The sequence below is a fragment of the Lactuca virosa genome, chromosome 9 (assembly GCF_052849685.1).
Source record: "Lactuca virosa cultivar CGN04683 chromosome 9, Lactuca_virosa_CGN04683_v6, whole genome shotgun sequence".
In the NCBI taxonomy this organism is placed as follows: domain Eukaryota; kingdom Viridiplantae; phylum Streptophyta; class Magnoliopsida; order Asterales; family Asteraceae; genus Lactuca; species Lactuca virosa.
The window spans coordinates 215,525,362-215,539,135 of NC_136434.1; the positions used below are offsets into that span (position 1 = coordinate 215,525,362).

General features: G+C 33.2%; 1 protein-coding gene across 1 annotated transcript; it reads left to right on the plus strand.

The window, feature by feature from the left end:
- Positions 1-4,799: 4,799 nt before the first annotated feature.
- On the plus strand, positions 4,800-9,620 carry LOC145140286 (protein FAR1-RELATED SEQUENCE 6-like). The gene is made up of 12 exons (XM_079073823.1): positions 4,800-4,881; positions 6,120-6,215; positions 6,292-6,660; positions 6,781-7,120; positions 7,215-7,407; positions 7,468-7,473; positions 7,579-7,599; positions 7,754-8,209; positions 8,328-8,907; positions 9,066-9,209; positions 9,322-9,395; positions 9,498-9,620. The coding sequence occupies exons 1-12, from the start codon at positions 4,800-4,802 to the stop codon at positions 9,618-9,620; spliced, it is 2,484 nt and encodes an 827-aa protein (XP_078929949.1).
- Positions 9,621-13,774: the final 4,154 nt, after the last annotated feature.

Consider the following 13,774-nt stretch of genomic DNA (forward strand, 5'->3'; position numbering starts at 1 on the left):
TGGAAGTTAAGGATGAAGATTTCGGGTTGGTGTGAATGGATGTATATGTGAATGCAAGTTTTAGTTTAAAATATATTTTAAGCATTCATAACCACAGGTATTGATATATTATTTTCTAGGCTTATATGGACCATTTGTGTTTTTGAAATAGTTCATGAAATAGGGCTTACACCGTGATATTTTTTTTTGCAGATATCTGAAAGGTGTTGAACACTTGAACATGAGATTGTTTCTTAACGAAAAACATACAAGTTAAGGATATTTATCTCACTATCCATCCATACAGGTTAGTGCTTTCATTTTAATGCTAAATGAAAGACTAATTGGTAACTTTCTTCCGCCTCTGTTTTCTTTTTCTAAAGTCAATAAATGCATCATTTTTATTCATAAATTTCTGAAATAATGAAGACCATTTTTGTATTTTTTTTTTCCCTGGTGTGTTGCTAAGTTCTTCCTTCCGGTTTGAGTTTTTAAAAGCAAAATAGCCATTTAAGAGTTAACTAAAATGGTTGTTAGAGTTAACAACACATAGACCAAAGATATTGAACCTTGAAATAAGGATCAATATTCAAAATGTTTTAATTTTGGACTAATAACATGAAAATCAAAAAGTATAGGGTTCATCTGTGTGATTTCTCCTTTCGGTGTTGCCATTTTTTATATTTTAGATTTTGATTGTTGAAAACTTTCCACTTTTTTGCCTCTAAATCAACGAAGGTGTTGCAGGATTTGATATATTTGTTTGGATGCATAGATGGTTAGGTATATGCAGTAGGGGAAAGAATTAAGTTCTACAAGTAAATAAAAAGGTGACCATATTACAATTGCAATTGGAGAAAGCATTTTTTACAAACTCTGAACAAAACTTTGAGTTTGAGAACATCCACCTTGGATACCTTATGTAATTTTCTTTTGCTATCGCTTACATTTTTAGTAGTATATAAATTGTACCTTGATTAATTTTAATTTTTGCAAGACCTTTTTTATATTTTTAGTTTAGTAAATGATTATATTTGCGTTTGTCTAAATTGCATGGCTATATTTATATTAATGTAAATGACCGATTCGTTGAATGTTTATTTTTAGTTAACATTGAAGTTTTGTAATCAACAATTATAATTTTACATAAATAAAAAAAACATAAATCTTTTAATTAATAATTTATTTAAAATAATTGATTAATAATTATGATTTTTTACCATAAAAATTTAAGGGAAATCTTCGGAAAATTCCTAATATTTCACCCTAATTTACGAAAAAGTCTCAAACTAAAATTGGTTTATGAAAAAGTCCCGATTACCGGAAAAAATGACGATTTGACCCTTTTTTTTCCGGTTTATCGGTTTCAATACTTACCCGGTTTCATTAAAGTCTCATTATTTTACCATAATTTTCATTAAAGTCCCATTATTTTGCCATAATTTGGAACTTATTCGTAAATTATGGTAAAATAATGAGACTTTATTAAAACCCGGTAATTAATGAAACCGGTAAATCGGGAAAATAGGGTCAAGTCGTCGCTTTTACCGGTAATTGAGACTTTTTCGTAAACAAATTTTAGTTTGGAACTTTTTTGTAAATTAAGGTAAAATATTGGGACTTTTCCGGAAATTTCCCTAAATTTAATTATTTTTGCAACCATAGTTTCCACAGGTTATATATATATATATATAAATGTATATATATATATATATATATATATATATGATTGTAAAAATCAGTTTAAGCAGCCGATTAATCATCGCCTAGACGCTTGGCGGCCTCCAAACACCTACGAATAAGAGTTAGAGGTTAAAATAATCAGATCAATATCGGTCAAAACCAGTCCAAATCGAACTAAATCAGTCCAACTTGTACTCAAAATTGGGCCAAATCGGTCCAGCTAACCACAGGCTCGAAAGAACCAGCTAGCCCATCGAGTAGTTGGGTTTGATTTTTTAAGGGAACCTAAGTCTCCTTTTATAAGATATGGGTGCCTTCATTTATTTTCCCACCAACGATGTGGGATGCCAAACTTGTAACAGTTTTATACGTCTTTGCACATGGTTCTGTTTGCATCTTCAATACACCTAAGTTTCCTAACTCTCCGATTCACCTTCAATTAAAAATCACTCGATCTATGATTCCGTTTGCATCTCGTTCTTCCCTACTTTGCATCTTGTTCTTTGGAATGAGAATTTGAGTTCCATCACCGACTCAGCCTTTTTCTTGAAGATGGAAGGTATCACGATCCGGTTGCCTCAATCACGATTAAGCCGGCGGAGCCGATCCACCCTTAACGAGGATAGTTCTCAATCTACGAAGGTTAGTTTTTCAATCACACTGGAAAGCTGCAGAAGAAGGAAATAGGAGATAAAGCGGGAATTACAGAGACCATATACGTGAGCCAAGTGCTCCAATTGATGATCAGAAAAAAGCAATCAATCGTTCGTTCTCATTACGTTTTCTTTAATCGAGTAATGTGATTCGTGTTCAAAACGTTTTTGCTGGGATTAGACTCGGTTCACAATAATTGATCGATGGTAGTAAATATTTGATAATATTGATTTGGTTTGTCAATTGGTTCAAAGCTTACTCTGAAAATCAATGATTGATTTCCATTTCTTATTTATGGATGGAATCGGTGTCGAAGTCAATTCCAAACCAGTGGAATCTTTCGAAGTTGGCGAATTGAGATTAGCAACACAATTGTTGAATCGAAACAATGTTAGAAGCGCTGATGCATTCCATGTGCTCGATTAAATGCTTGTGTGAAAGAACAATGGAATTTCTCGATTCACAGCTTCATTGATTTAGGTTGTTTGTTGTATTCTTGATGTAGGTTTACTAAGTTTGTCTTCTTGGGCAGGATGTCCTCAAGAAACAATGGGTGGTTGTGGGATTTTAGAGTTGATGCATATAAAGCCACTTGACACTCGTGAAAAGTCCAATAACAATTACTTGTATTTCCCACCTGCTATTGACCTTCAACATGGAGATTTACATCATTTCCATTGGCATTGGTCAAAAAGGGAGCCAATAATTGTCATGCAACATGGCTCATGTTGAGATTAAAGTTATATTTATTAACTTGTTAACTTCTTTACTTATATTCTTAGGATTAATGTTATACTTATTAATTTTTTTAATAATTTTATTAATAATTAATGGTCCGCGATTAATTCTCGCCTACCCGATTAATCCCTTGATCCCAGTCCGTCGATTAGCCTACGTCGAGCGATTTCTACAACCTTGAGATATATATATATATATATATATATATATATATATATATATATATATATATATATATATATATATATATATACTTTCAGATAACAATTATGATTCTAATTATTAATACTTCCAATTGAGTAGAATGACAGGCTGCTCATTCTTAGAGTATTTTTTTTATTAAGCATGTGTATTTTTTTTCAAATGAATAAGTACGTTATAGATTTAAAATGTGTTGATTGTTTATATAAATAATTTTTAATTAAAAAAAAGTTATAACATTTTATTAATTAATACATTAAAACACGTGACTTGGATGGTTAATATTTTTACTCAAATAAGTATTTACATACACTTCACTCTATATAGTATATCTCTATACTAATACATGATATATGAATGTACGCGAATACAAAGTTTGACCATGTTAATGGCTGCCAAAATATAATAACCAAGATGATATTAAACAAGTTGATGAGATTACTTTTAAGAGAATACAAATGCAACAATTTGGATTTTGTTTGTTATTCGAGTAACAAAACCAAATTTGTTCAAACTCGACCCGAATAACCAAAAAACAGATTAACGGAAGTAATACAATTCAGTTAAGTGACAAACATTAAACCGATAACCCAAAGTCCGACTTACCCGCATGCCGATTGTGCCAAGATGACATGAAGTATATTAGATAGTGTCTATTCTCGAGGTAAAATGACTTCATTACTCACATTTGTCTCTATGTACAAGTATAATTAAATATTTTTAAAAGTTAATTGTTTTTATGTATAGATTGTAAATTTTTATTACAAGTGAATGGAAAAAAAGTATTTATTGATGTATATTATAAGGGAAAAATGATAGATCAAACTCTTATTGTTGGAAAACAAAAAAATATATATATATATATATATATATATATATATATATATATATATTGATGTATATTATTGATGTATACATCAATATATATATTGATGTATACATCAATATATATATTGATGTGTATATATATATATATATATATATATATATATATATATATATATATATATATCTTTGTTCTCCAACAATAAGAGTTTGATCTATCATTTTTCCCTTATAATATACATCAATAAATACTTTTTTTCCATTCACTTGTAATAAAAATTTACAATCTATACATAAAAACAATTAACTTTTAATATATATATATATATATATATATATATATATATATATATATATATATATATATATATGGATGAGTTATATTGAGAACACTAAAAGGTTGAGAAACGCGAGAACAAATGTGGGCCAATCGTTTCATAAGGGTCAAAAATAGGAAAGTATATACTTACGTGAACAGTAAATAGGCAACATAAACATAACATAAACCTATTTAATAACACGTAACAGACGTTTTCCATGATTGAAGCCATAAGGAATGAAGAACGTTAATTGGATAAAAGTTATTGAAACCATATTCGTTATTGCTGCAATCCATAATGCCGACATCAGACGTGTAATCAACATCTGCAAAATATTACATCAATTCTGTTGTCGTCATCTGGAATCAAATTACGATTCGTTGATTGAATTCGGCTGCGATGAAGCACACTGGATGTGGGGATTGTTATGGCGATGAAAGTTACTTCAATTCACTGATCGATATTGATGATGAAGGTGAAGGTACGTGTGCTTGATTTCAGAAATTAGTATTTGAATGTAATCATATTGTGAAACGAAAAAGGACTGTTAGTTTCTGCTAAAACGAAATAGAGATGTTCAATTCGAATTATACAGATGTGAAGTATATGTATATTACCAGTAAAAGCGGTGGCGATTGAGTTAGATGTTGTATGGGAATTAGATGATGTAATATGATAATCATAGCTGAATAGGTTGATTAACACTTAGACCCTTATTCAATGATGATTATAAGGTGTTGTACGTACATATATAATTTACCAGTGACAAGTATATACTTGTTATTCCATTAATTTGTGTAATGTTGATTATATATGAATCATTGGTTGAGTTATGGAAGTATGTTGTTTTACGTTGAAACATATTTGAATAGGTGTGTAATCACTAATGATTTAGGCTAGTTGGTATGGAGTTGTGGGTATCTATAAATGTTGTTGTAGTCACAAATGATTTAGTGTAGTTGTAATCAAAAATGAATTATTCATTGATCTCAATGCAACCTCAAATATACACAAATTGAGTTCAAATCAAATCAATTGTTTTCAATCATGAATGAAACAACATCATTTGTAGATAACCCTTTTCCATCACAACTACATTAAATCATTTGTGGGTACAATCTTATTCAAATATGTTGCATAGTCTTGTTTATCAGGCAAAACAGTTATGTTTATTTCAATTTTAGACTTGTTAGTCCATTAGGTTGCATATTCGTGGTTATATGTGAATCATTGCTTATTTTAAGGGAGTATGTGGTTTTAGGTTGAAACACTTATGAATAGATGTGAAATCATAAATGATTTAGTGTATTTGTGATGGTTGATTGGGTATTTATAAATGTTATTGTGTCAATCAGCATTGAACACAATTGTTGTTTATGGAATTATGTGGGATTATGTTGAAACAGTGTTGAATATGGTTGCAGTCACAGATGATTTAACGTATTTGTGATTGTAGTGGGGTATCTATAAGTGTTAGTGTTTCAATATACAATTTAATTGATTTGAATTCCATTTGTTGTGTATTCGTACTTGTATTGAAATCAATGAAGAATATATGTTGAGACCATCATTAATGTTTGCAGCTATTTATTATGCAACACAACTTTTTTATGTCATGGAATTGGATATTCAACAGTGGTTGTTAATGTTTAATAAATAATATAACAAAATAGTAGTGTTATAAGGTCAATATTTGATATATTTGTTGTGGTGGAACAGATAACGCTACACAAGAAGTTGAAGGTGGCTACGAAGATACATATGATGAAAATGAGAGTGACTATGAATCTGGTCAAAGTCTTGATGATTGTGATGGTAACGAAATCTGGTTAGTGTTTAAAAAAAGTATTATTTTTTATAAATATAAGTTGGTTGGAACTGTTTGGATCAGGTACGGAATCTGATGAAAATGAAAGTGTCAACCATAGCATTCTATATTCACCTGGTGGGTCTAACAAGCTGTGGAAACCTAGTGTCACGAAAGAATTTATGCCTGATGATGAGGTTACATTCGAATCACTAACAGATGCAATCAATATGTATAGAAAATATGCAGAACATGTTGGTTTTGATGTTCGGTTGAACACAACTACAAGGTTTCGGCATGACAAATCAATAAAGATAAAGTATGTTGTTTGCAATCGCGCTGGGAAAATACCAGATAGAAGCGTGGATACAATGGATACAAATAATGGTGGAAGGAAACATAGGAATTCAAACTTTATTGTAACGGATTGTAGAGCATTGATAAAGTTTGAACGTGTTAGTGTTGGAACAAATGAGTTTGAAATTAGAGAGTTTCAAGAGCTGCACAACCACCCTCTTTATACCACAGAAGAGCACAGACATTCAAAAAAAGCTAGGAAATAAAATTATGCAGACAAGGAGTTTATTATACGCGCAGCAACAGCAAACGTGGGTGCAACAAAGGCGCATAAACTTCGTGCTGCGTTAAAAGGTGGATATGAGTGTGTTGGTCCCGAAGAGAGTGATTACAAAAAATTTAGGAAAAAATTGGGTAACATTATAGGCAACAAGGATGCGCAATTGGTAGTGAATAAAATGAATGAGAGGAAAACATTTTATCCAGATTATTCCTTTGAGTATAAATGTGTCGATAGCGTGTTAAATGCTATGTTCTGGGCTGATGAAACATATAAGGTATTCTACAAGGAATTTGGAGATGTGATATCTTTTGACGCTACCTTTCGAACAAATAAGTAAGTGTTATGATGCGTTTTATTTTGGTTGATGTGTATTCTGGATTAATTTGTTTGTACGATGTCATTAATGATGACAAACATTATTATTTAGGTATGGAATGGTATTTGTCCCTTTTACAGCTATTGATAATCATAAAAGATCTGTTACTGTTGGTGCTGGCCTACTTAGTAATGAGAAAATAGAGTCTTATTGTTGGTTGCTTGAAGCCTTTTTAAAAGCTCATGGAAAAGAACCAACATTGGTGTTAACATACCAGGATCCAGCGATTCTGCAGGCAGTTGAGGTTGTATTCCCAAATGCCAAGCATATACTATGCTTATGACATATAACGAAAAAACTACAGGCGAAGGTATGTTGTATGGGTAATTGAATTACATCAGGTGAATATGTAATGAGATTCAAATTCTGTTGATGAAAGTACATTTATTTGTTAAAATATATGTGTAATTTGAAGTTTAAAATGGATGTGTATCAGGTTAGTGGGGATGTTTTGAAAAACACGGATTTCAGAAAATGCTTCAACAAACTAGTATGGAATATATATATATATATATATATATATATATATATATATATATATATATATGGATCCCATTGAGTTTGAAACATCGTGGAAGTCATTGATGAAGGATCACAATCTGCAAGATAAACGATGGTTTAAAGACATGTATCGTAGGCGGACTTCATGGATACCCGCTTATTTTAAGGACATGCCAATGCATGGACTGATGAAAACAACTTCCAGGTCTGAAAGTGCGAATTCATTCTTTAATAAGTACTCGCATCATGGGAATTTCCTTTTGTATTTCATGGTGAACTATGACACGACGATTGGAAAACAACGTAACACACAACGTCGTCTTGATAATGAAACTAAGAGAACCAGGCATAAATTTGGGATGGGCACAGGATTAGAGCAACATGCAGCAAAAGTGTATACAAATACAGTTTTTGCAGAAGTTCGAAAGGAGATATACAAAGGAGCATGGAATTGTTCAATTGATAGTGTAGAAAATATGAACGGGTGGCAGGTAGTAATGATTACACATTTGGACAAAAGAAGACAAGTGAAAACAAAGTGTAAGGTTAGTTCCTAAAATTCAAATGATTGTAAAAGCATCAGTAATGTTTAAACGAATCTAAACAAATAAATATATTTTTAAAAAAAATGTGTCTAAAGTATGAATTAAAATTTTGATGTAGGTGGAACTGAAGTTGCCAGAAAAGGAAATAAATTGTACATGCGAACTCTTCAAGCGAATGGGTATTTTGTGTCGACATGTGTTTGCAGTTCTAAAGAATAATCACATTGAGGAGATACCCGAGCAATATATTCTACGGAGGTGGAGAAGGGATATTATTTCTAGCCATTTGTTGGTCAGTAAGAATGGGCTTGCTGAAATTGAAGATGAAACTTTTAAATTGTTAACCGAAGCATATAGTAACATGGAGTACTGTCTGGAGCGTCTTCAGAATGATAAGGAAAAATTAGAAGATTTTGTGAAGACAACACGTGCGATGAGGAGGGTGTTTGAGCAAGATCCGGTTAATACAATTGCGTTTGATGATAGTGATGAAGCTGTGTTTAGGCTATTTGGGGTTAGTATTCCAGAACAAATTGAAGTTAATATCCCACCAGTGATACATAATAAAGGGAGTGGGACTAAGAAACGGATGGTTAGTGCAGCGGAGAGGGCATCTGCATCTTCAAAAAGTGGTTCACGAAAGTGCACAGGATGCAACTTATATGTGAATCATAATTGGAGGACTTGCAAAATTGCGCGTGAGAAATCCAATTGTAGTTAGAAGAATTGTTAGTGTACTGATGGTTTTGTTTATCATTAATAATTTGTTGACTTATGTTTGCACATCTGCATTTGGGTTTTTTTAAATTTAATAACATCATTTTGTTTTGTTTGTTGATTTTGTTTTTTGTATCAGAAAATTTTTTGATGCAATGTATTCGAGATAGTATGATGATGATGATGTTTGTGTCGATTGTATACAACCATGTTATTTACGTAGATGGTGATGGGTGTGTTGATTATGTACGTCTATCATGTATGATCATATGTTTTGATGCTTGTAAGATTTGTTTTGTTTTTTGTATGTTAGTTTGTAGAATGGTGGAGGTCTCTATCATGTATGATCATATGTTTTGATGCTTGTAAGATTTGTTTTGTTTTTCGTATGTTAGTTTGTAGAATGGTGGAGGTCTGTATGGTTTATTGGAGTAAAATGACAAAGGAAAAGGCTATGCAGGGTACATGTGTATTGATGGGTAAACTGGGTAGGCACATCATTTATGATTGATTATTACAAAATTAAGTGGGGTTGTTAGTAATTAAGTAAAATTATATAAAGTAATAACAGTTTCAATTAACAATAACCACAAGAGACATTCATGTAAGATTAACAATAACCACAAGAGATATTCATGTAAGATTAACAGTTTCGATTAACAATAACCACAAGAGACATTCATGTAAGATTTAGAAACGACATTTTAATATAATATGTGGACAATAGGGAGGTACATAATCAAAAAAACAAAATAGTGACAGGTTTGCTGCATTGAGCCATCTACATAATAGAGTAAAAGTAAATAGCATATTATTCTTCCCAGAAGTTAAACAAAAAAGTCTTATTAACCCAACATTCTTTAACCAAATTCGGTCAGCCTGGCATTTATCCTGGTCGCAGCATCCTTCAATAGTTGATTTCGAGTAGATGCAGTCAGCTTTTGGAATTCTGCTACCTGATGAAGGATTGAATCCTTCAGCAGGTTGTAGTCTGAATTTAATATTTTGCAAAGATAGATGACACGTAGTCTAGATAATTGGTTGTCCTGTGCAAACGACTCTGACTTGAATCCAGTTTTGAAATCTCTAATGTTTCCACCCATGAACGTCTCCATGTGACGCATAGTAAAAATACCACAGTCAGTGGTATTGTTTACTGTTGACCAAGTTAGTTGGGGGATTTGTCTTGGGACATGTGAAAAGGCTTCAGCGTTTGGATGGTGAACATACCGCAAGTATTGAGTCATGTATGAATGCTGGAAATGATATAGGATTGTATGTTAAAAAAATTGATTTATATATATATATATATAAATGGCAATCTGTATTAGTATATTACAATGATATCTGGTAGAAGACCATATGTGTGTTGGGTGTCGTCATCTCTTTTGATGTTGTCAATGATCCAAAAGGCTGGTTGTTGAAAGTCGAGTACGACAAGGAAAATATGAAAATCACGGACGACTGGCAGGAATAGCTGAAACAAATACCAAGAATATGATTTAAAATAATTAAGTGTTGGTATTTTGAATGCACTCACTAAAGCTTACATCAAGATCTAATAAATTATAAAAAACAATCTGCTTATATGAAAAGTGGGTATAGAAGCATACTAATTGCACATCGTGGAGTGTTGCATCAAAATCGTCAATGGATAGGCTCAAATTTTCATAAAAAATTTTCAGACGATCTTCCTCTGTCAACACAGTATTTTCGAGATACAAACTCTGTGAATGAAATAAATTATGTAAGTACAGGGGTAGTTAACAATGTTTGTGAGTAGTGTAATATGAAGATGGAATTGAAGGTGTAATGTGAGAATGTGGAAGTCATGTATGTGCAAAACTTAGAAGATTATATTATGGCATTGTTAATGAGTGCTAATGATTATTAATATTGTACCGTCAACGTGGTAGTGGCGAATAGTCTGCGAGGAGATAAATTGGAACGCAAGTCTTCATCGAAACTTAACAGATGGCTCCAGCAATCTAGTACGTGTCCAAAAAGTTCACATTTGGGGAAAAAGCTTTCCATGTGAAAGCGTTCAGCAGCTACACCAGCACAAGTCCAGAAAAGTTCGTCACTGCATAGAATAACATGTGAAAACTTAAATAATCTTTGTAACAAAAAATTTTGTTCTATCAGTTATGTACAAATTTGTATATACCTTAGATGACCTTGTGTTGAGAAAACCCATTCAGATAGGTCCTTCTGAGCACATGATATACGTTTAGTTATGTCAACTGCCCGTACAATGAACGGGGAACGTAGTTTAGGGGGCTTATTTCTTGGCCTTAACTCTCTTGCGCGGACAACACCGTAATCACTGTGAATAGGAACAATTGATAATGGAAGAGGACTTGGACATTGGTATTTTGGAGTTTTCATGAAATCTTTCAGTGGTGAATTGCTAATGATATCAGCAAACTCCTGTGTCATCCCGATGCTCCAGTTTGGAAAGGGTGAATTGTGGAACGATTTAACAGAATTTTCTGCCATTTGACAGGACCTGGTAATTTGTTCTGCGTTGTCTGACCACCATTGGGATAAAGGTCCGACACTTTCTGCATGAGTAGAACTGCCACCTCCATATTTCATGGATTCTTCATTAAGGAAACTTCTGATCTTGGCTTGCCATTCGTAGAAATCACAAACCAGAGGATGCCTTTCGATTGCGTCTACAAGTTTTGAGTGCAACAAATGATTATCCTCAACTAGCTTGTTGAACATACTTTCAATGGTGGAAAGGTATTCCTGAAAACATTATGAGTGATTAGTAATATGTGGTAAATATGAAAAAATGATGCACAAATTTTCTAACCTCAACTGATCCATTCGCCGAGTTGACATTTTCGGCATTGTCATCGTGTCGTATGTAAGGATCCTGAAGTTCACTGGAACCAATTCCACCATTTCTGATTTCATACTCCTCACGTAAGCGCATGGTCTCCACATCCCAGAAACATATAGCAGGTCTTCCACGATCAATCGTAACCGCATCACATGAAACATGCTCCAGGTATATAAGCTTATATGTTTAAAAAAAAGATGATTAAATCGGTAGTGATCAAGGAGTTGTCAACAAGTCATTAAGGATGTAATATTGTAATCATAAATGACTAAGACAATAATAAATAAGTAGAATTAATGTAGTAAGTTAGGTTGTAGGATAGGTACCGTCAATAGGACAATAGGGCCAACATAGTAAGATGTATCGCTCATAGAATTCCATGCATGTTTTGTATTTTTCAAACACTCTAACACGTATGAACACCAATCTATGTCGCTTAAATCTAAATCCTCTGAAACCCTTGAAAGCATTGATACATCACATGTGCCCATGCTCTTGGATTGTCCAAGGGTGTTACAAATGAGAACCAAAAAATTGACTTTAAACAATAACCCAACATCTTTTAATCTCTTAATCGCCCTTTGTACGCCTTTGGGCCTAATATCATTTTCTGACTTGAACTGTGCAGACCACAAATCAACAGTTTTGTCTTCAGCGGGTCTGAACTTTAGTGAATTGATATTGATATTTCCCAGAGGGAGACTCAACATGTCATGTATCAATTGCCTAGTGATTGGTATCTCACCCCGCTCGACATTCAGTACCATGCGTTCAGGGTCAAAGTTGTTGACCGCATAATACCCAATTCGTGATGCTGACCCATCTACTTTTATATTTAAAAGGGGACCAAATCCAATGGATGATAAATACTTCTTTTGTCCATTCGTCAGACCGTGCATTGTGGAGAATAATATTTTTGGTGACGTACGAATATGTATTCGCCTTGGTTGTGTTGGAATACCCACATGAACTCCCTTCTTTGATTTTCTGTTCTCCAGTTTCTTGACTTTCACTTTTGCCTTAATTGCTTGAGGGTTGGCCACATCTGCTCTAGCTTTCTTTTCCTGATGTTGCACAACTTTGGCTGTTACAAGTAGATGTGATTTCCTCTTATTTTGGCTGATGAAAGGGTTTGGGTCTTCAAAATCTGATTCATCATGTGATGGCTGCTGTTTCAGGTACGAATTGAGCCACCTGAAATATATTCATTACCCCAGACTACATTTATATAAACAATTAATAAAGGATGTTGAATCATCCACCAAATCCTATGATTCATCCTAGTTTATTTGATATAGTTTATTTGATATGTATACCTATTTTTCATTATTTTTCAGTTGGCCTCTAATTTATACTGTGGTTACACATCTAGGCCTTAGTTTTGTATAACATAGCTCCACTAATGACCCGTTCTCATGTTCTATGAATTTAAAATGTTTATGTAACACCAGTGTTCCAGGTATGTTCAGTTGTGGATGAATTCTTTAAAAAGTTTGCAAATATGGTCCCTACGTTGGGTATACGAGATAGGTACGCCAGGCATAGGCTCGTAAGTGAGGATCGCAAGTCCCATGTATATGTTAGGCGTACACATAGGTACGATGGACGTACTGCTTCAGAGGGAAAACCCTAATTTTAAGGGTTTGGACCCTATTTTAGGATCATTATGGCCTCACACCCTTTCTTAACTCCAGCCTCCACCTCTCTTAGCCTCCATTTCCAAACCCTAATTGAGTCTGTGTATTTTGAAGCCTTATAAGGTCCTTTTGGATGTTTTTGGTAGTGAAGGAAGACTCTTGGATTTGTGGTGTTTCACTCAAGCCTTTGGATCCAACAATTACTCTCCCTTGTGCACCTTGTGGAGGTATAAAGCTCCAACCTTGAAGTATATTTCTTTAGATCTAGCTTTATAGTAAGATTTGTTCATTAATGATCCCATAGCCTTGGATCTTGAGAGTTAAGCAACTCCAGACCTATTGAGAAGAGTCTCCTTTCAT

What these genes read in the sequence shown, in the direction of transcription:
- LOC145140286 (XM_079073823.1), top strand. Translation starts at nt 4,800, where the DNA reads ATGAAGCACACTGGATGTGGGGATTGTTATGGCGATGAAAGTTACTTC. An exon ending in GAGGACTTGCAAAATTGCGC is followed by an intron (nt 8,908 to 9,065) that starts GTGAGAAATCCA and finishes TTTTTGTATCAG; the next exon opens with AAAATTTTTTGATGCAATGT. An exon ending in GATCATATGTTTTGATGCTT is followed by an intron (nt 9,210 to 9,321) that starts GTAAGATTTGTT and finishes TTCGTATGTTAG; the next exon opens with TTTGTAGAATGGTGGAGGTC.